Source organism: Physella acuta, unplaced genomic scaffold (assembly GCF_028476545.2).
Source record: "Physella acuta isolate Inbredline_101_S28 unplaced genomic scaffold, ASM2847654v3 ptg001058l, whole genome shotgun sequence".
NCBI classification, from domain to species: domain Eukaryota; kingdom Metazoa; phylum Mollusca; class Gastropoda; family Physidae; genus Physella; species Physella acuta.
In genome coordinates this window covers 892,727-916,468 of record NW_026732575.1, presented here as the reverse complement: position 1 = coordinate 916,468, position 23,742 = coordinate 892,727, and the positions used below count along the sequence as shown (strand labels likewise).

Here is a 23,742-nt window from a genome sequence, read left to right as displayed (position 1 = left end):
AAAAATCCCCACCCTCACAGAAGGGTGTTGCTGGCTCAATACATCAAAAGCGCTTTGTAGCTCAAAACTGATAGACATAAAAACAATTTAGATAAAAGACAAATAATTAACAAATGAGACATCTTGTTAATAAAAACTTTTAATCTAGAAGAAAAATGTTTCATACAAAAGTTAACATAATTTAAAATAAAGTTTGATTGTGTTGATAATTCTATCTATTTGCAAAAAAAAGAGTTGCTAAATAACAAAATATTACATTATGAGATTCCTTAGCTAAAATTTGAATTAAAGCCAATTAATACACCCCTAATAAAAACATCTTTAAAAATCTATATGCCTGAAATCAGAAAAGAAGCCAAAACTCTCTTAGTATATAGATATACAGTAAGTTCAATCTCCCTGTTCACATTCGCAAATCTAGTTATCTATGTTGACATGTCGGAACCAATTGCCAATTATGTAGACTCAATAATTACATGTTTTGACCTGAAGCCAATGCCTGTAATGAAGTAGATTATATCTTTATAATGTACATCGAAATTTAAAGACTATTACTAGCATTACCATAAAAATGAAATGCTACATGGATGACCATCTACATTTAAAATCTCCTTTAAATTAAGTTCATATTAATTTTGATGTATTTGTATAGTTCTTTTAGAATACGTAAATAAAATTCGTATTATAAAACTTCAATGAAACGTGTATTAGAAAACATGAATGAAAAGTGTACTAGAAAACATAAATGAAACGTGTATTAGAAAACATCTTACAATCAACACGTTTATACAAAATAAATCAAGCTCCAGTGACAATATCATTAGGGATAAATTAGGTTCTCCTACTAGAGTTTTGTAAGATGATGAAAATGAACGATTTGATAATGCAAAACCAACTTAATATAATTACAAGCAACAGGGGTACGTTTTGGAATAATACTGGTTTAACAGATGGCATAGTTAATGCTAAAGTAGATGGTAGAGTGGATGGTGGAGTAGATGGTGGAGTAGATGGTACAGTGGATAATATAGTTGTGGTATAGTGGATAGTATTCTTGTTGGTATAATGGATTGTATACTAAATGGTATAGTGGATGGTATAGTTAATGTATAGTGGATGGTATAGTGCATGGTAATGTTAATAATATAGTGAATGGTAGAGTGGATAGTAAATTGGGTGGTATATTGGATGGTATATTGGATGTTTAATGACAATTTATTCTTTTAAAATGACGCAGACATTCCATTCTAAACTTGACATCACAAAAACTATACACAATGGGGTTGACAGCCGTGTTGATCAAATAGGATCTAAACAAAAAGTGATACAAGCTCTGCACATGGAAGTTCATGGATTCGGGAAATTCCGGAGCGACAGTTTTTATAGCGTTGAACACCATAAAGGGGAGTAAGCTTAAAACGTAGATAGAACTTATTGTCACCAGCATACAAGTTATCCTCCCTGAACCTCGACGTCTTTTTGGTATGTTGTTGTTTATAATTATTTTTTTATTTTGTGTGCTAAATTTTTTGTAAACATCAAATGTACCCAGAGTTGCTGATTTCTTTAGTTTAGTTGTTTCGACTTTTTCACAGGATTTAAAGATGTTAAGGTCGCTTGAGAAATGGTGAGCTGAACTCGCTGATTTCTTTAATATGGATGGGAAGGCGGTTTGATGGGGTGATGGGTTGCCAGCAGGATAGATTCGATCAAAGCACTCACAACTTTTAGACAATGCTTTGTTTCTAAAAGAGTTCGACCTATCCCTTTGTTCTGTGTCCATAATCTTATGGTCCTTGTGTTGATACTTTGATAAATCCTGAACTGTGCGAAAACTTGAAATTATCATTGAATTTCGTTTCCTTCTTGTAAATTCCAGAAACTGAAATGGAAATGACGTCGTAGGTTCATGTATTTTATTGCTTTTACCTGCTTGTGTTTCTCCATTGACGCTTACCAATGTGGAGGCTGTATTCGTGCAAGTGTTGGATGTCGGTTCGCAAGATAAATTTGCAAAACTCTTCATTTCCTGTTTTAGAACTCCCCTTGCGCATGTGCTTAAGTTGCGACTGTGATGCCGTTTCGCTCGAATCCAAATTTTTGCATACAATACAACAAGTAGGATAGATACGGATATAAAAAATACCAAAAATATAATTGTATTTATTTTATGCAAGGCTGTCCCGTTAAATCTATCGCCTACGTTGCAGACGTAGCCAAAAATGTTGTGATTTGCTGTTTTTTTCTTCTGTATGCCTATGATTATGAAGTATAAGATGGGAAGGGCCATAGCTAATAAAGTGAGCCCAATGCAAGTAAATCTCGCTTGCTGTACATTTACTTGACTGCAAAACGGTTTGCAAATTTTTCGATACCTGAAGACATAATACATAAATAAGTATTAGGTAAATTCAGATAATATTCTTTAAAAACTATGTTTAAGACTTTCTATAAAATTAAAATTACTTCCTGATGGTTTTTAAACTAGTCTTTCTTAATTGTTTTTCTTTTTAAAAAAATATTCATCATTTAATTTTTTTTTTTTGCATAAAGCTTTTATACTCCTTTATTTTTCTTCCTTGTTATTAATTATAAGGTTTGATGTTCTCCATCACAATTAAGTATTACATGTCAGACTTTATGCGTAATACAGGCTTCAATTTCAGCTAGCTTTTTTATTTTATTTTCTACCATAACCTATGTCTAACCAAGAGCAAACTACAAGGCAGCAGCTGTTTAAGTTTGGAGTTGTCTCTCCCAGAAGTGTTATTGTCTACAGCTGTGAGACACATCTAGCCGGAGGTTTGAATGTTAGTTTCGTGTGTAGACTATTTACTTCTTATAATTTTTTACGCTTTGAGTACTCTTATGTCAATTTAAAACAGAAAGTGGAAAATATAACCAGAAATATTAATAATATAAAAATGTATATATTTTTGTGAATAGATGCTTTCTTAATAATACTGAATACCAAACCTGGTCACTGCTAAGGCCACGAGGAATAAGGACGATGCCGCGTAGGTCACTGCATGTCCATAAAGGCGTAGCTTGCATGGGTAAACCATGTCAAAATCCCAATGATGAAACATACTGTGAATGTCTCCTAGAAATGTTACAATGCAATACATGAACAAGGTAAGGACAACGATGGTGGAATATATGAGCTTCATACATATGAGCTTCGGGGGGTGGGCGGTAGACTTGCTTCGGGGGGGGGGGGGGGGGGGCTCCAAAAAATGGCTGGAAGAAACTCTGATGTATACTACATGTTGAAGGTTGTCAGATTGTACATTATCTTTTCCCAATCGCGAACATCCGAGCCAAAGATACGAAGGACAGATGCATTTTTAATTGCCTTGGTATACAATGGGATAATGTGGTCAGCAAAATGCCCAGTAGCTTGTGCTTCACTAAAGTGAGTCAGGTAGACATCAGAGATGGGTGGACTCCAGGACGTCCTACAGACTAGAGCCCGAGATCTAAATTAAAAAAATTCCATGCTAAATTGTGATGTGATCTCACCTGGTATGAGCACCAGGTTAGCCATCAAGTCAAAGACAGCTATCGCCATGATGAAGGTACCAGAGGCTGTACTCCTGAACCTCTGTGAGTAAACAAAGAGGACGATGGAATTCCCGATGATTCCGACGATATAGAGAACACCCAGAAAAATTATGGCCGGTATCATGGTGTAGGTAGAGTAGAGTTGGAGATGAGCTAGGTAACACGTTCTTTCTTCTTCTGTGTAGTTTTTGGACACGTTGGGATTTGTTGACACGTTGCATTCCATTCTAAGAACAAGGTGTTCTCACAATATCCGTTGTCACGCAATCAAAAGATATTGATCCGTTTTGTTTTGCACTAGATTTACTATCGAGGTAAAATGTATAATTAGTGTGAGATCTTAAATTAGAAGCAAGGGTGTGTATTGTATTAATTTTGTCAACTAATAACGTCCCTATAGCCAGTATACACACTTTCATATCTACTAGTGGTACACCACATTCTTTTTTTCACAATTTCTGGTTAGATTCAAACCATAATACTTATGATAAAATACAATACGTTTCTAGTCTTTTAATACATACAAAAAGTATAATAGGTTAACCCCACCTCTTCAATAACAATTTAATAGATAAGAGAACTAGCCTTATACATATTCTCGCTAGCTTCGAAATCAACCAAATTATTTGATAAATACTACTTTTCTCTAAATACCACTTCAGGATAACATACAGATAGTAAAATGTATAATGTAGTACAACTTAACAAAGTTTAAGTTGTTAAACTTACATGATAATTTGGAAGAGTATCCGTGTATGAAAACAAAATGTGAAATAGTGAATACTACATTCTGTTTATTATACATATTACGTGATATAAAAATAAATAAAACATTGTACTGCAGATTTGAGCTATTGCTTCAGTCAGTACACTACAAAATTGAAGTTTAAAAAATTGAAGTTTAAATGATTTGTTTCGAGGGATAATATAGATCCTTGTGTAAATAGCACTTGTGTTATCGTGTTTTACAAGCTGCGTGTTATGTTATCTACTGTTTTGCAAAAATCTTTTTCATATTTTTACCGCGATCTATTTAATTAAACGTTACATAAAAGACGCATCGAAAAATACTTGCATGTGTAAGGAAAAATTGTGTGAGTGTGTATGTGTGTGTGTGTGTGTGTGTGAATCCGTTACATTTTATCGGAAACTCTATTCGGGCATCAACTGTATCTGTTATATATAATTTGAAAGTATTCACTTAAATTAACTTTAGAGTAAAAATATTTGAGTTGACTTATTGATGATGTTTGATTCATTGCTGATGAGTTTTATGTGGAGGAGATGGTGTTAGAAGCTCTATGCCCTAATTTTGCTTTGTTGGTTTAAAACTAATAGACGTAAAAATAATTCAGATAAATTGCTTATCCTTATTATAAGCAACAATTGAGACAGATTGTAAAAAAAAAACCTTCTGTACGAGAAAGTGTTTTTTTATTCATAGTAAACGAACTCACGAAACAAATGTTCTGATTTTGTTGATAATTGTATATATTTGTGAAATGTGAAGCTAATTAAAATAACATTTAGAGAGCCCCTTGATGCAATTAGAATAGACGCCATATAATACATGGCTTAACATCTTAAACAAAAATTGTAATAAAAGAAAACACAACTCTTTAAAAGCTTTTATTTAACTCACTTCCTCTGTCGTCAGTCTGTCTGTCTGTCTGTCTGTCTGTCTGTCTGTCTGTCTGTCTAGATAGAAACGCCTGTGTGAAATTGCAGGCAATTCTAACTGACAGATACGGTTCGTAGTTGGTACTTGGGTCAAAACATGAAGACATTGGATCGTGACATTCAATTTGACTTACTTGGTCGCCTAATTAATTTTTTATGAATTAATTAAAATTTGGACCGAATTAGTAGGCCGTCTTGGTCGAAGAGTAAAAGGGAGGGGGGGGGGGGGGGCTCAACTACAAAAGCGCGTCATCACGTTCAATAGGCGCGCAATGGTTTTTAGTCATGTCAGCAGTCTATTTCTTTACCACTAGACCACGCCATCCCATAATACTTTTCCACACGCGTCATCACGGCCCTCTTGGGTGTGGAGCGAGGAGGGCTCTACGATAAAACAGGGCAGAGAAAGGCAATAAAACGCGTCATCACGTTTAATAGGCGAGCAATGGTTTTTAATCATATAGCTCTATTATAAATAAAACATGTTAAGTGCTGAAAAAAATTCATAAAAAAACGTTTTAATAACAAGCTTTTATGTAATAATGCACTAAAAAGTAGAAAATAAATTATACACTACTATTTAAATAAGTATAAAGAAAAGCGTGGGTGTCTTCCAAAATATTAGACACTACTATTTAAATTAATATACAGAAAAGCGTGGGTTTCTTCCTAAATATTAATAAAGGTATCGAATAGATACTAAAGTGACCCACGCTTTTCTTTATAGTAATTTAAATAGTAGTGTTTAATTTATTTTCTACTTTTTAGTGCATTCTTACTTGAAAGCTTGTTATTAAAACTTTTTTTTATGAATTTTTTTTGTACTTACTGTAAGTTCGACAATCTAGTTATCTACCTTGATATGACGTAACCAACTCCCGATAATGTTGACAAAATTACTACACTCTTTTACCCTGAAGCCAATGTGGATGTTAAAGTAGAATATATCTGTAAAACTTATTACGAAATGTAATGATCATCACTAGCATTATCCAATAACGACAAACAATTTTAACGCATTTAAAATATTCTTTAAATTAAAGTAATATTAATGCTGATGTGTTTTTAAAGTTATTTAGAAAATATTAAGTGAATGTGTATTAGAAAACATTAATGAAATGTGTATTAGAAAACATGAATAAAAAGTTTACTAGAAAACATCAATGAAACTAGAAAACATCAATGAAACGTGTATTAGTAAACATCTTATAAGCATCGCGTATATAGAAAGCTAAACAAGCTTCAGTAACAATAGCATTTAAGATAAATTTTGGTAGGCCTACACGAATTTTGGTAGGACGATGAAAATGAAAGATTTGATAATGCAAAACCTTAAGATACAAGCATCATAAGTACGTTTTGGAATAATACTGGTGTAATAATAGTATATTGGCTAGTAAAGTGGATGATATATTTGATGGTATAGTGGATAGGATAGTGGATAATATATTGTATGGTATAGTGGATGGTGTAATGCTGGTATAGTGGATAGTATAGTAGATGGTTGGGTGGATGGTTTGGTGAATGGTATAGTTGATGGTTTTTTGAGAGTTTTGTTAAGACTTTAAATTAACGATTTGATGATGGCAAAACTTACTTAGATAATATCAAGCAACAGGAGAACGTTTTGGAATAACACTGGTGTAATAGAAGGTATAGTAGATGGTGGAGTGGATGGTTGAGATGAAGGTGGAGTGGAGGGTAAAGTGGATGGTATAGTAGATGGCATAGTGAATGGTACAGTGGATAGTGGATTGGATTTTAGAGTGGATTTTAGATTGGATGGTATAGTAGATGGTATACTAGATGATAGTAGATGGTTGAGTGGATGGTATAGTGGATGGTAAAGTGGATGATATAGTTGATGGTTTAGTTGATGCTAGTGAATACTATGACTAATAAGTTTTTTCCTATAGATACATTAAACGTATAGGCGTATATAACATTATATATATATATATATATATATATATATATATATATATATATATATATATATATATATATATTTGTATATACATACAGGCCTATATATTACTCATATTTTTGTTAAATGACCAGTCATTCTTCTAAACTGACTCAAACATTCCATTCTAAACTTGACATCACAAAAACTATACACAATGGGGTTGACAGCCGTGTTGATCAAATACGATTTAAACAAAAAAAGATAGAGACTCTGTACATGGAAGTTCATTGATTCGGGAAATTCCGGAGCGACAGTTTTTATAGCGTTGAACACCATAAAGGGGAGTACGCTTAAAATGTAGATAGAACTGATGGTCACGAGCATACAAGTTATCCTTCCTGAACCACGACGTCTTTTTGGTACTTTGGTTTTCAGCTTTAAACTTTTATTTTCCGAGCTGATATTTTTGTTAACATCAAATGTACTCAGAGTAACGGATCTTTTTAGTCCAGTTGTTTCGACTTTTTCACAAGACTTAAAAATCTGGAGGTCGCTTGAGAAATGGTGAGCGAACCTCGCTGACTTCTTTAATATTGATGGGTAGGTGGTTTGATGGGGTAATGTGTTGCCTGCAAGAGAGATATTATCGACGCACTCACAACTTTTAGATAGTGCTTTGTTTCTAATAGAGTTAGCCCTATGTCTTTGTTTAGGTATGATATTCTCAGGGTCTCTGTGACGATCCTTGGATGATTCCTTAACTGTGCGAAAACTTGAAATTAGCATTGTATTTCGTTTCCTTCCTTTTAACTCCAGAAACTTCTTTGGTAATGATGTCGTTGGTATTTTGATGTCTGCTTGTGTTTCTCCATTGACGCTTTCCAAAGTGGAGGCTAAATTCATGCATGTTTTGGATGTCGGTTCGCAAGTTAGATCTGCAAAACTCTTCATTTCCGTTTCCTGTTCAAGAACTTCTCTTGCGAATGTGCTCGGTTTACGGTTGTAATGCCGTTTCGCTCTAAACCAAATCTTTACATACAACACAACAAGAAGGCTAGATACTGTTATAAAAAATAGCACAAACAGAATTGTGTTTATTTTATGCAAGGCTGTTCCGTTAAATTTATCGTCAACGTTGCAGACGTAGCCAAAAAAGTCTTGATTTGGTATTTTTTTCTTCTGTATGCCTAGGATTATAAAGTATAAGATGGGCATTGCCATAGCTAGTAAAGTGAGCCCAATGCAAATTATTCTCGCTTGCTTTACAGTCACTTGATTGCAAAATGGTTTGCAAATTTTTCGATACCTGAAAACATATTATATAAATAAGTATTAGGTAAATTGAGAATATATTTTAAAAACTGTATTTCAAACTTATTTTATGTAATTAACAATATTACCTAATGATTTTTAAATACTATTTCTTAACTGTTTTACTTTTTTTTTAAAGGTGATTCGTAATAAATGCATTTTTTTTTGTATAAATATTTTGTATTCATTTATTCTTCTTCTATGTTGTTAATTGTAAGTTTTGACGTGATGTCGTTTTACACAATTAAGTAATACATGTCGGACTTAGATTTTACCCAGTTTTTCTGTTTGGATTTTCCACAAAACCCTATTTCTAACCAAGAGCAAACTAAAAGGCAGCAGCTGTTTAATTTTGGAGTTGTCTCTACCAGAAGAGCTACATATGACTGGAGGTTTGAATCATTGTTTCGGTGTATAGATTATTAACTTTACCAAACTCACCACGCCGACTCATTGAATTCATATAAATGGTTTATAATTTGACCCATATGGAAAAGTTCTGCCATCTCCATCACCACAAAAATTAGGATATTTAACTCAAATGTCAAGACAGTTCTGATGTATGGAGCAGAAACATTGAGAGTCTCCAAAGCAAGCAGAGCATAGATACAGACCTTCATGAACAGATGCCTTAGACAGATATTAAAATTGAGATAGCAGGACAAAGTGCAGAACATAGAACTATGGAGGAAAGCTAGGCAAGAGCCTTTGGGTGTGCAATAAGAAGGAGGAAGTGGCGCTGGGTAGGAAACACGCTATGAAAGGCTCACCTAAATGTTACACGCCAAGCGCTTGAGTGGAAACCTCAGGGAAAGCGGAAGAGAGGGCGCCCAAGACAGACCTGGAGGCAGAGTCTTCATAAAGAACTGAAGCAAACAGGTATGTCTTGGGAGACGGCAAAATTATTATCCAGGGATCGGATGAAATAGAAGGAAATGGTGGAGGCCCTATGTTCCATAAGGAGCAAAGAGGACCAAGTCAAAGTCAAGTTAGACTTTGAGTATTCTCATGTCAAATTAAAACAGAAAGTGGAAATTATAATCAGAAATAATAATAATTTAAAAAATCAATATTTTGTGTAAATGAGAGGCTTTCTCTAATAATATTGAATACCTAACCTGGTCACTGCCAAGGCCACGAGGAATAAGGACGATGCCCCGTGGGTAACTGCATGTCCATAACGACGTAGCTTGCATGGGTAAACCATGTCAAAATTCCAGTAATGAAAGATACTGTGAATGTCTCCTAGAAAGTTTACATGAACAAATGATAAGTACATCTTTTGATGAGGGCGGAATTTATAAGTTTTACATTTAATTACTGATTTTATTCTTTAAAATAAACTAATGTAGTTAGCTTTACTAAATATTACGATACCAATTCAGAACCATGTGTTTTATTTCTAGTATTAAAATAGTATTTATTGACTGCAAATTTAAACAGTGTGTATTGAAAAAAAACTGTTTTATCATTTATTAATTGATCACACAGAAAACTATTTTAAACTGCGTTCCATTTAAAACGTATTTTAAAAATGTAAACGAGAGTTATACTCAAAGTGGGCTACATACGTTAAGTGTAAGTTATTTAGTGCATGAAAGCTCAAATCTCTTTCCATGTGACGATCTAATAGACCAACCCTGCCTACGCACCGGCATCATACATGTTGCAGGTTATCAATTAAAATCACAAATCCGACCCATCTGACTTACATGTAAACTACATGTTGAAGGTTGTCAGCTTGTACATTATCTTTTTCCATCCGTGCCAAGGATACAAATGGCAGATGAAGTAGAGTTTAACTGTTTTAATTACCACGGTATACAATGGAATAATGTGTTCAGCGCTATGCACAGTAGGCTTTGCTTTCCTAACGTGAGTCAGGTACCTATCAGAGATGGGAGGAATTACGGACGTCCTACAGATTGGAGCCCACGATCCCAACTTGAAATTTTACGAATTAGCAGACTTTAAAAAAAAATTGTTTAATAGAAAGCACACTTACACATTATCTAAACGTCCGTCTTAGCTGATTAGTTTTGCCAAATTGTGATCTCACCTGGAATGAGAATTATGTTAGCCAACAAGTCAAAGACAGCTATCGCCATGATGAAGGTACCAGAGGCTGTACTCCTGAACCTCTGTGAGTAAACAAAGAGGACAATGGAATTCCCGATGACGCCAGCCACACAGAGGGCCACTAGATAAATGATTGCGGGTATCATGGTGTAGGTGGAGTAGAGTTGAAGTTGTGCTATATAACAGGTTCTTTCCTCATCTCTGTAGTTTCTGGAGACGTTAGGATTTGTAGTCACGTTACACTCCATAGTATGAACAAGCGTAGGAATTGTCAATTATTCAATCCGTATAACATTAAGGTATCCTTATTAGGTTATAAAGGCTTTTTGCATTGCTATTAGGTTGATTTTGGGTTAGATCCTAAATCAGAAAAAACAATGCATTACATTAGTCAGGTGAAGTCTACGAATAACTTTTTTTAGCAAAAATATAAAAACAATTACTAAAAACCCTTCTGATATGTCTACACGTCCACCTTTCCTACGATGAAGAAAGCGTAACAATGAGCTTTATTTTACTTTTATTTTAACTTTAATACACTTAAGTCATATTTAGTAACCCCAAATACACCATAACCATTGAAATAAGTCAAATACTAGTCCTAATAGCAATCTCGCTTTAAACATAAATCTAAGGCACACTTTGTCCTTAAGCTAAACATATATCTGGCAGCTAAATACAAATATTTGTAACTATACTGTATGTCTCTGTGGATGAAATATATACTACAAATATAATCCCAGAACATTAAAGAAACGAAAGTCATTAAACTTACCTGACCTTTCATTAAAGTATTGGTTAATGGTGACAAATGATAATGTTGTCTGACATTTATTTAGAAAAAAAAACTATACAATTGGGCAACGTTGCATATATTTGCATATATTTATCATCAATTTTCAGTGACTTTAGCGCACTTGTGAGATGAAGTTATGAAGTTGAATATTATTTTTTCGAAAAAAAAAATCTATCCTCGTTAGAAGATGTTTTAATCATGCTAAACAGTTAAGAAAAAAATTATTGCTGTTACACCTCTCCTTCAGACTTTGTTTTCGGCAGCTCTCTCTCTCTCTCTCTTTTCATCCTTTTAAGCCCATGAATGCCGCGCATTTCCTTCAACGGCCATTCTCCAGAAATTCTTAAGCCTGACCACTGTTTTCTTAAATTGAGGATCAAACACTTACCTCGGAATAAGCTCTTTTCACATCAACGATAAATAAATTTCCATCTGTTAAAGAAAATCGCTTACCATTTTTGTTTTACTGTGTTCCCGTTACATTTTATTAAAAAATCCACTGTATTTGTTACATACAATTTCAAAGTGTTTACTTAAGTTGCTTTTCAAGTAAAAGCATTTGAGTTGACTTATTGATGATGTTTGACTCATTGCCAGTGAGTTTTATGCGGAGGGGATGGTGTTAATAGCTCCATACCCTACATTTGCTTTGTTGTTTTAAAACTGATAGACGTAAAAATTATTCAGATAAAGACACATTCTTATAATAAACAACAATTGAAGCAGATTTATAAAAATATACTAGACGAGAACATCTTTATTTTATTCATAGTAGACAAACTAACGAAACAAATGTTTTGATTTTGTTGATAATTGTATATATTTGTAAAAAGGGTAGCTAAATAGATAACATTTAGAGAGTCCCTTGATGCATTTAGAATAGACGCCACATAATGCATTGCTCATGAAAATATCTTAAACAAAATTGTAATACATGCAAACAGCAAGGACAAATCTCATTTTATTGTTAGTTCTACTTCCCTGTTCACAGTCTAAAATCTAGTAAACTATGTTAACATGACGTAACCTATAGCAGATAATGTAGACTAAATTATAATCCAATGCGGATTTTGCAGTAGAATATATCTGTAAGTCGTTTCTCGAAATGTAAAGAGCATCACTAGATTTATCCAATAATGACCATAAAATTCAAATGCTTGATGACTTACCATCAACATTTAAAGTCTACTATAAATTAAAATAATATTAATGCTGATGTATTTTTACTTTCTCGTATATACGTAGTATAGAGAAATTCTTGTAATCGTGCACAAAAATCACATTAAATATTTGGACAGTTTTCACCGTTTTACTCCTCAGTCCTTCATCACATCCGGGATGTAGAGGACTTATTTTAATCGGGCAAAAATTATAAATCCAAATATATCAAACTTTTGGCGTTTTTTGCGTAATGGAGTCGGAAAAACTAGATTATCCAATTCTGTTCTTATGTCTGTGTGTGTGTGTATGTAAACACGATAACTTGAGTACCGTTACAGCTAGGTTGATGAAATTTCATATATAAGTATTATATCGCAATCGTAGATCCGTATCAACATTTGAGCGATTTCCAATAAACGAAAGTGGAACTTTTTCTACCTTGAATTTTTCAAAACCCTATAACTGTTTCAGATGGATAAATGAAATTTCACATGTAAGTAAAAGATCTAATTCTCTGCCTTCTGTCAAATTTTGAGTAATTTCCGTTGACCGTAAGTAATAATTTTTGCTATTTACGATTTCTCAAAAAACGCATGAGAATTTATAAAGTACTAATAATATTCCGCAATATTTTTCACATTTTATATGACGTTCACTTGGTGTGCAATTCTTTTTTCTACGAGATTTTATTCTATTTTAAAAAGTTTAAGTATTTAAAATGAGTGAAAAGTCATGTCTATATCCCGAGTTGCCATTCCCTGTTGTTTCATATAAGAATATTCGAGAAATTTCAGGGGAGATCACTCCCGGTTTATTTAACTTCTTATTGGAAAAATTAATTTAATGTGTATAAGAAAAAAATCAATGAAATGTGAAGTAAAACATTTTATAAAAGCAACGCGTTTATGCAAGCTTTACCAAGCATTAATGACAATAACAATAAAGATAAAATTAGGTTATTGTGATTTTGTAAGATTTTAAACGAATGATTAGATGATGCAAAAAAAACCTGGATAAAACCCACCTGGAAACCCCCCCCCCTCCCCCCGACATTAACCCCCTGGACATGAACCCTCGCGAATTAAAACCCCCTGGACAAAAAAACCCAATTGAGGTTTATATAACGAAAAACCATGGATGATGGGAACCAAAAATTAATAATTAAAAACACAATAAACATTAGAAAAAAACAGTTTTTAAAAAGAGAGATTTTGAGCGATGCCTCGCAAATACTCTACAATGGCCAGCCTTCAAATGAGTTGTTTAATTTTGGCATATGGTCTTCAACACGTGTCTGCATGTTCCACATATCAACTGGAAATAGGTTGTCTCCGACGTCTACGTTGTGGTCTGCCAATATAGTAGTCCTTGAAACAGTCTGCAAGCGGCATTGCTTCAAGGGGGAAAATTTCCGATAATTTTTTAAAGGCATAACTCGTGTGTTCATGGCCACAAAAGCCAACACAGGTAGCATTCTGAACTTGAGAGCAAATTCACTATCAAGTTGGGAACGTTGTTGAAGACTAGAGTCCTGTATTTTTCTGTATATGTTTTGGCTAAGATGGAAAAAGCATCCTTTTATGTCACAATCTAGAAATACCCTTTCAACACTTTTTATCACAGCCATTTCAAAGTCATTAATAAAAGAAATTGCTTGCAGGTTTGTATTAATGAACGTTTGTTGTTGTAAGAGTGCTGTGTATGTTTCATGTGTTTCGTTTTTAAGTAAAGCATAAACACATGGAACGGTCCCTCCATTGACCAATGTATGGACTGTGTACAGTTGTGAAACAATGCAGGAGCTGTTTTGAATGTAGGGGCCTACCAACCATAAAGCAGTGCTGATTAACCTTAAATAACCTAAGGTTGTTCTTTATCCAAACTAAAACATCCTACTTTTGACTCGGCACCACAATCGTTAGTCGTTAAAAATTACATTAATTTATTTACTTTTTTTTGTGTGTTCTAAACATCGTTATTATTTCCTTATATAAACCTCAGTCGGGGGGTTCTTATCCAGAGGGTTTATGTCGCGGGGGTTTTGTCCAGGGGGATTATGTCGCGGGGGATTATGTCCAGGGGGATTATGTCGCGGGGGGTTTATGTCCAGTGGGTTTATGTCGGGGGGGGGGTTGACCGGGAGCCATCATTTATATAGTTAGAAGCACAAAAGGGTACGTTTTGTAATAATACTGGTGTAATAGATGACATGGTGGATGGTAAAGTGGATGTTTATAGTGGATGTGGTGGTGGATAATATAGTTGATGGTATAGAGGATGATGTATTTTACGCTATAGTGGATGTTAGAATAGATGTCAGAGCGCATTGCAGAAAAGATAGTAGAGTGGATGGTATAGTGGATGGTCCCAATCAAAATTAATGAAAAAAAATATATAACTTATTCCTATGTATTATACATATTTGTATATATAACATTTAGTTTATACATTATATATATATATATATATATATATATATATAATACTTTTCTTTAATGACAAATTATTCTTTTATATTGACTCAAACATTCCGTTCTAAACTTGACATCACAAACGCTATACACAATGGGGTTGACAGCCGTGTTTATCAAATACGATCTAAGCAAAAAGTGACAAAGACACTGTACATAGATGTTCATGGATTCGGGAAATTCCGGATCGACAGTTTTTATAGCGTTGAAAACAAGAAAAGGGAGTGAGCTTAAAATGTAGATAGAACTGATTGTAACAAGCATACGGGTGATCCTTCTTGAACCTCCTGAGTTTCTGGTATTTTTATTCTTTATCTTTATTTTTTTGCTGTCTTCGCTTAAGGTTTCGTTAAATTCAAAATTGTCGAGTGTGGTTTCGTTTTTTTTGCAAGCAATTTGCACGTTGAGATTGCTTCTGAAATTGTTGGAGACGCTCTCTGACTTCTTTAATATGGATGGGTAGTTCATTTGCGCCCATGAGGATTTATCTGCAGAAGGAACACGATCAACATAGTCACAGCTTCTAGAGAGCGCCTTGTTTCTAGTTGAGCTTTGATTAATTGTCATGCCATCGGGGCTTCTAGTCGGAGGCTCAGAAACATGACACAAATTAGAAACTAACATTGTATTTCGCTCCAAACTTTCAATCTCAAGAAACCTCTTCGGTAATGATGACGTTTGTTCTAGCAGTTCGATGCTTTGTCCTGCTTGTGTTTCTCTGTTTACATGTACTAAAATCGAATCTGTATTCGTGCATGTGTTGGATGTCGGTTTGCAATACACATCTGCAGAACTGGTCTTCTCAGTTTCCTGTTCAAGGACTCCTCTTGCGCATGTGTTTGGTTTCCTGTTATAATGTTGTTTCGCTTTAAACCAAATCTTAATGTAGAACACAACAAAAAGGACGCATACGGCAATAAATAAAAAGAGAAAAAAAGCTGTGTTTAGTTTATGTAACGTTGTCCCATTAAAAGTATCGTCCACGTTGCAGACGTATCCAAAAATATTTCGATTTGGTGTTTTTTTCTTCTGGATGCCTTGGACTATAAAGTATAAGACTGGATAAACCATTGCTAAAATCCAGAGCCCAATACAAGAAAGTCTCGCTTGTTTTACGCTCACTTGACTACTAAAAGGCTTGCAAATTTTTCTGTACCTAAAACACAAGATTTCCATAAATGTTTTACATGTTTTACATAAATATTTTACATGTCTTATTTGAATATCCGACAGCTTAAAATCTGTACATCTTTTATTTAACATTTCACAAAATGATAAAATTACAATTACAGTTATTTGTAAAATTTCTAAAAATATAAACGTTTTTTATAATATCAGAAAATAAAAACTTCAATTGTTAATATTATAAAGAGCATATTTCAATATACCGTTACAATTGGAGGAAAATAGCAGAAATAATAATAAAACAGGTTTCTATTTGTCTAAAAACAGTGTTTTAAAAATAATATCTAACACATCACCTGGTCACTGCCAAGGCCACCAAGAAAAAAGACGATGCACCATGGGTCACTGCATGTCCATAAAGACGTAGCTTGCATGGGTATACCATGACAAAGTCCCAATGGTGAAACATGGCGTGTATGTCTCCTAAAATGAAGGGAAAAAAAGCATTCAATTTTAGAACAATTTCGGAGGGGATAAGAAGAAGATAATGACGGTATAGATTTTTTTAATAAGAGAAATGTATTTGATTGAATCGATTTTTCAACGAATTACCAATTCCATATCTTTTTTCTATACAATTCTCCTCATCAAGGAGGTTACCATTTAATTAATGATTAATTTCAATCAATTTATTAAAATCTGTTTATTTTCTTACACGAATAAACATACATTTTCAAAGCGTATCTATTTTCAAAAGCTTGATTACATTGTTAATTAAAATCATTGTTAAAACCTAATATAATAATTATTTAGTAGAAAGCACACTAATACATGTTCTGAACGTCCGTCATAGCAGATTAATGTTGTGATCTCACCTGGAATGAGAATTATGTTAGTCAACAAGTCAAAGACAGCTATCGCCATGATGAAGGTACCAGAGGCTGTACTCCTGAACCTCTGTGAGTAAACAAAGAGGACGATGGAATTACCGATGATTCCAACGAAGCAGAGGACACCCAGAAAAATAATGGCGGGTATCATGGTGTAGGTGGAGTTGAGTTGGAGATGTGCTAGATAACACGTTCTTTCCTCCTCTGTGTAGTTTCTAGACACGTTAGAATTTGTAGACACGTTGCACTCCATAGTATGAAAATACTTTGGGTTTTCTCAATTATTCAAGCTGTAGATCAAGTTATCCTTATCAGTGTTTGTATTATGTTCTTTATGCTATTATAGTAGTTGGTTATGATTTTTATCTGATAAAAGATCGGGGAAAAGTTAGGGTATTTACGAATGACCCTTATTCATCAAATATTCCCCGTTACTCAAAACAAGGAATTGTAGAGACCATGCGGATTAGTCTACAAATCTTACCATCCTACCATGATGAAAACAAAAACAGTATCTACGCTTATATTTTATTTAAGTTAAATAAATTTTAGTCACATTTAGTAACCCCAACCCTAACGTAACCATCTAACTAAACATGACCTAAGTCCTAATAACTATCTACCTCAAGCGTCTTTCTTTAGCCATAAATCTAAGGCAATCTTTGTCCCATAGCTGGCAGCGATACAAACAAAGATATTTATTATACTTTATATCACTTTATTTGACAATATACACTTATTAAAATATGATTACAGAAAAATCACTTATATCATTTTATTTGACAATATACACTTATTAAAATATGATTACAGAAAAATCAAGAAATGGAAGTCGATAAACTTACCTGACCTTTCAGTAAAGTCTTGGTTTATTGAGACAAATTATACAGCTGTCTGAATTTAATTAAGACCATTGAACCATGACATAGGTCAATATTCAATTAAATCGTCATCAATGGAAAAAAACAAACAACGTAGTACATGTTGTTTCAATTTTCAATGTTCACAGGCTAGGTGAACATATAAAGTTGAAGATTTTTTTTTAACTAAATTCTGAAAAATGTATATTCAGTTAGAAGAAAACGTAATCCAGTGAAACCTTGTGACGCAAACTAGTCCAACTCTCATTCGGACTGCTTTGGTTCGCCCCCTCAGTTTAGCAATTTTAAGCTATTTATTTTTCTTTCCAAAGTCATTATCAAAGATTGCTTAAGGTGTGAAACTTTTTTTTTTAATGTGGGTCCAATGTTTTCATCTTTAGTTAAAAAATTCCGCGTTCTTTTCCGTGTTCCTGTTACGTTTTTTAGACAATTGAAATTGAACAAATCTGTTACATGCCCGTTGAAATTAGGCTATACTTTAAACTTTATACTTGAAAAGTTAGTTAAATTTAACTAGAGATGATGTTGACTCACTGTTAATGAGTTGTATGTAGATGTTGTTGCTGGCTCAATAAATCGAAAGTGCTTTGTAGCTCAAAACTGATAGACATAAAATTAATTTAGATAAAAGACACACAATCAACAATTGAGACAGCTTGCTAATTAAAACTTTTAATCTGGACTAACAAATGATTTTTTTTTCATAGCAAAGTAACACTTTAAAAATGTATTTCTGATTTATCGATGACTGTATCTATTTGTAAAAAAAGTTCCTAAATAAAAACTTTTTACATTTAGAGAGTCCTTTGCTAATATTCGAATTTAAACCACTTGATGCACTCATAATATAATCATCTAAAATAAACCGGGAGTGATCTCCCCTAAACTTTCTCGAATATTCTTATATAAAACTACGTAAACTCGCTATATAGACATAATTTTTATTCCATTTTTAATTACTCAAACTTTTAAAAGTAGAATAGAATCTCGTAAAAAATGCATTGCGCACCAAGTGAACTCCAAACAATATGTGTATAATAGTGCGTAATATATTTAGTACTTTATAAATTCATATTTTTTTTTTGAGAAATCGGCTTTTGAAAAATTGGAAGTAGAATAAGCAACATATCTGGTAACCGAAAAACACTGAAATATCGATACAGAATTACAAATTTGACGTTATACTTCAATATGAAATTTTATCATCTAGCTGTAGCGGTACTCAAATTATCGTGTTCACAAACATACATACATACTTACATACACACACACACACACACATACACACAGAGAGAGACATACGGACAAAATTGCAAAACTATGTTTTTCCAACTCATGGAGGTGTAAAACGTCGAGATTTTTAAAAATTTCGATTTTTTTTGCAATATTACAATACTTTCTCTTTACGTCGTATACGAGAATGTAAAAATGTCTATATCTGTAATCAGATTTGTTGCAAATCTATTTATGTATTTTGATATGACCCAACTGACAAAAGACTAAATTACTACACGTATCGACCCGAAGCACATGCGGTTGTTGAAGTAGAGTATATCTGTAAGATGTAGCTCGACATATAGAGATCGTCATCATCTTTATACGTAAATGACTATAAAAGCCCAATGCTATTTGGCTGACCATATATATTTAAAATATATTTTAAATTAAAATAATATTTTTTTTAAAAGTTATTTTAGAAATAATTAAAGAAACGTGTTAGAAAATTGAAATGTGTATTAGAAATTCTTATGGGAACAATTAAATGAAATTTGTATAAGAACCATCAATGAAGCGTGTATTAAAAAAACAATGATTTGTATAAAGAACATCAAATAAATATATATATATATATATATATATTACTCATACTCTTGATAAATGAAAATTTATCGTTTTAAACAAGATCATATATACAGAAAGATAAATTAAAATTCTCTGTCACCACACTATGCTTTGTCAATACGTGTAAGTACTTTGCTAATTACAAGTTATTCTTTTAACTTTTAAACTGACTCAAACATTCCGTTCTAAACTTGACATCACAAAAACTATACACAATGGGGTTGACAGCCGTGTTTATCAAATACGATTTAAACAAAAGTTGATACAAGCTCTGTACATGGAAGTTCATTGATTCGGGAAATTCCGGAGCGACAGTTTTTATAGCGTTGAACACCATAAAGGGGAGTAAGCTTAAAATGTAGATAGAACTGATGGTCACAAGCATACAAGTTATCCTTCCTGAACCACGACGTCTTTTTAGTATTTTGGTGTTTATTTTTAACTTTTTGTTTTGTGTGCTAAAATTTTCGTTAACATCAAATGTACCCAGAGTTACTGATCTTTTTAGTCTAGTTGTTTCGACTTTTTCACAAGACTTCAAGATGTTGAGGTCGCTTGAGAAATGGTTAGCTGAACTCGCTGATTTCTTTAATATGGATGGGTAGGTGGTTTGATGGGGCGATGGGTTGCCTGCAGGAGAGCTAAAATCAAGACACTCACAACTTTTAGATAGTGCTCTGTTTCTTATAGAGTTAGCCCTATCCCTTTGTTCAGGTTCGATATTCTTAGGGTCTCTGTGGCGATCATTTGATGATTCCTGAACAGTGCGAACACTTGAAATTAGCATTGTACCTTGTTTCTTTCTTTTAAACTCAAAACACTGAAATGGAAATGACGTCGATGGTTCGTGTGTTTTGATGTTTTTACCTGGTTCTTTTTCTTCATTGACGCTTTCTAAAGTGGAGGTTGTATTCGTGCAAGTGTTTGATGTCGGTTTGCAAGATACATCTGCAAAACTCTTCATTTCCATTTCATGTTCAAGAACTCCCTTTGCGCATGTGCTTAGTTTGCGATGCCGTTTCGCTCTAAACCAAATCTTAACATACAAAACAACAAGAACGCTAGATACCGTTATAAAAAATAATACAAAAATAATTGCATTTATTTTATGCAAAGCTGTCCCGTTAAATTTATCATCAACGTTGCAGACGGAGCCAAAAATGTTTTGATTTGGTATTTTTTTCTTCTGTATGCCTTGGATTCTAAAGTATAAGATGGGCATCGCCATAGCTAGTAAAGTGAGCCCAATGCAAATAATTGTCGCTTGTTTTACAGTCACTTGATTACAAAATGGTTTGCAAATTTTTCTATACCTGAAAACATAATAAATAAATAAGTATTAGGTTGATTTAGAAAATTTTTTAAAAACTGTATCTCAAACTTTTTTTAGGAAATAAAAAAAACTACCTGCTGGTTTTTAGATACTCTTTCTTAACTGCTTTACTTTTTAAAAAAATAATTCCTAATTTAATTTATTTTTTGTGTAAAGTTTTTGTAGTCCTTTATTATACTTCCTTGTTGTCAATTGTAAGGTTGGACGTGATCTCCTCCAACACAATTAAGCATTACATGTCAGACTTTAAGCGTAATACAGGCTTCGATTTCCGTCTGCTTTTTTGTTTGGATTTTCTAACATTGCCTATGTTTAACCAAGAGCAAACTAAGCGGCAGCAGCTGTTTAATTTTGGTTGTGTCTCCCAGAAGAGTGGCTGTCTACAGCTGTAGGTTTGAACCCACCACGCAGACGCATTGAATTCTTATAATCTGTTACACTTTGAGTATTATCATGTCAATTGAATACAGAAAGTGGAAAATATAAACAGAAAATTAATAATATAAAAATGTATATTTTGTGTAAATAAGTGGCTTTCTTGATAATATTGAATACCAAACCTGGTCACTGCCAAGGCCACAAGGAATAAGGACGATGCCCCGTGGGTCACTGCATGTCCATACAGACGAAATTTGCATGGGTAAACCATGTCAAAATCCCAGTGATGAAACATACTGTGAATGTCTCCTAGAAAGTTTACAATACATCACGTGAACAACAGATCCGGACAAATTTTTGATGAGGGTGGAATTTATGAGCTTCACACAATTAATTAGATGTATGTAATTGTTTCAAATTCACAAAATATGAAAGCATTTGCAAATTACATCGCTGACGTTTAGATAAGAATTGAGTAACAACATTAAAGTACTAATTGTATTCTTTAAAGTAAACTAATGTAGTTAGCTTTATTATTCAGAATCATGTATCATATTTCTAGTATTAATATTGTATTTAGAATTTATAGACTGCAAATTTAAACGGTGCGTATTGAAAAAAGAAACTGTTATCACATAGAAACATATCTTTAACACTGTTCCATTTAAAACGTATCTTAAAAATGTAAACGAGTTATGCTCAAAGTGGGTTACATACCTTACGTGTAAGTTATTGAAAATATTGTTTGATGCAGTAGAGCTTAAATATATTTTAATGTGACCAACTAATACACCAACTCTGCCTACACACTTACTTGCATTATACATGTTGAATGGTGTCTATAAAAATCTCGAATCTGACCAAGTTGACTTGGATGTATACTACATGTTGATGGTTATCAGATTATCGTTTCTCATCCGTGCCAATAAAACAAAGGACAGATGAAAAAGAGTTTATCTCTTTTAATTACCTCGGTATAAAATGGGAAAATGTGGTCAGCGGTATGCCCAGTAGCCATTGCTTCAACAATATAATTCAGGTACCTATCAGAGATGGGAGGACTCAGGGACCTCTGACAGACTAGATCCGAACTCGAAACTTTACAGATTAGCAGACTTAAGCTCTACTATTTGCCCACACAGTCCATGCCATTGTGATCTCACCTGGAATGAGCATTATGTTAGCCAACAAGTCAAAGACAGCTATCGCCATGATGAAGGTACCAGAGGCTGTACTCCTGAACCTCTGTGAGTAAACAAAGAGGACGATGGAATTCCCGATGATTCCAACGATGCTGAGGACACCCAGAAAAATAATGGCGGGTATCACGGTGTAGGTGGAGTAGAGTTGTAGATGTGCTAGATAACACGTTCGTTCCTCTTCTGTGTAGTTTCGGGACACGTTAGGATTTGTGGACAGGTTGCACTCCATTCTAAGAAGAAGGCTTTGGTGTAGTTCTCATAATAACCTTTATCACTAAATAAAAATGTATTTATTCGCTTTGATTTCCACTAGATTTACTATCGAGGTACAAGTTATAATTAGGGTAAGATCTCAAATTAGAAGCTATGGTGTGTACTAGATGTATTTGTCAACTGAAAACGTCCATATAGCAAATATACACACCTTAATATCTACGATTGGTACACCGAATTATTTTTTCACAAATTCTGGTTAAATTCATATCATGTCTCAAGATAAAATGCAATACATTTCTACTCTTTCTTAAATACAAAAAGTATAATAGGCGAAATCTGTGAACCCCTCCTCTACACTAACAATTTTATAGATAAAAGAACTAGCCTTTTAGGCCTATATATTCTCTTAGCAGCGAAATCAACTAAATTATTTCATGAATACTGCTTCTCCAAATAGCACTTCAGGATAACATACAGCTAGTAAAATGTATATACAGTAAAACTTAACAAAAATTAAGTTGCTAAACTTACATGATAATTCAGAAGATCATCCGTGTATGAAATCAAAATTTAAATACTACATTATGTGTATTGTTTACAATACGTGTTATACATATAAATAAAACATTGTACTGCAGATTTGAGATTTGGTTTAATCAGTAGGCCTACACTACAAAACAGAAGTTTAAAATTTTTTGAAGTTTAAAGGATTTATTTTGAGGGAAAATGTAGATCCTTGTGTAAGTAGCACTTGTGTTTATCGTACTTTACAATCAGAGTGTGATTATTTTTTCTACTTGTATGTGTAAGCGAAAATTGTGTATGTGTGTGTTTGTGTGTGTATGTGCGTTTTTGTGTCTGTGTGTCTGTGTGACAAAGACACATAATCAACAATTGAGTCGGC

General features: G+C 33.5%; 2 protein-coding genes across 2 annotated transcripts; both read right to left on the bottom strand.

Moving 5' to 3' along the window:
• Window positions 1–1,204: 1,204 nt before the first annotated feature.
• LOC131955214 (uncharacterized) lies at window positions 1,205–10,791 on the bottom strand. Its single transcript, XM_059319235.1, has 6 exons — window positions 10,524–10,791; window positions 9,583–9,709; window positions 8,238–8,459; window positions 3,523–3,791; window positions 2,977–3,103; window positions 1,205–1,310 (listed from the first exon to the last, which is right to left on the bottom strand). The coding sequence occupies exons 1-6, from the start codon at window positions 10,789–10,791 to the stop codon at window positions 1,205–1,207; spliced, it is 1,119 nt and encodes a 372-aa protein (XP_059175218.1).
• Window positions 10,792–13,734: 2,943 nt separating this feature from the next.
• LOC131955213 (cysteinyl leukotriene receptor 1-like) lies at window positions 13,735–17,239 on the bottom strand. Its single transcript, XM_059319234.1, has 5 exons — window positions 16,972–17,239; window positions 16,453–16,579; window positions 16,040–16,127; window positions 15,414–15,562; window positions 13,735–14,056 (listed from the first exon to the last, which is right to left on the bottom strand). Exons 1-5 carry the CDS (start codon window positions 17,237–17,239, stop codon window positions 13,735–13,737), a joined length of 954 nt encoding a protein of 317 aa, XP_059175217.1.
• Between the last annotated feature and the right edge of the window lie 6,503 nt (window positions 17,240–23,742).

Excerpts from the sequence above, each read along its gene's own strand:
- LOC131955213 (XM_059319234.1), bottom strand. The coding sequence starts at position 17,239 with ATGGAGTGCAACGTGTCTACAAATTCTAACGTGTCTAGAAACTACACA. Across the intron at positions 16,580-16,971 it reads TAACATAATTCTCATTCCAG|GAGACATACACGCCATGTTT; the intron begins GTGAGATCACAA and ends CCTTCATTTTAG. Across the intron at positions 15,563-16,039 it reads GGCTCTGGATTTTAGCAATG|CCTCCGACTAGAAGCCCCGA; the intron begins GTTTATCCAGTC and ends CATGTTTCTGAG.
- LOC131955214 (XM_059319235.1), bottom strand. The coding sequence starts at position 10,791 with ATGGAGTGTAACGTGACTACAAATCCTAACGTCTCCAGAAACTACAGA. Across the intron at positions 3,792-8,237 it reads CATAAAATAAACACAATTCT|AATGGAATGCAACGTGTCAA; the intron begins GTTTGTGCTATT and ends CCTTGTTCTTAG. Across the intron at positions 1,311-2,976 it reads GTGGCCTTAGCAGTGACCAG|ATCCTATTTGATCAACACGG; the intron begins GTTTGGTATTCA and ends CTTTTTGTTTAG.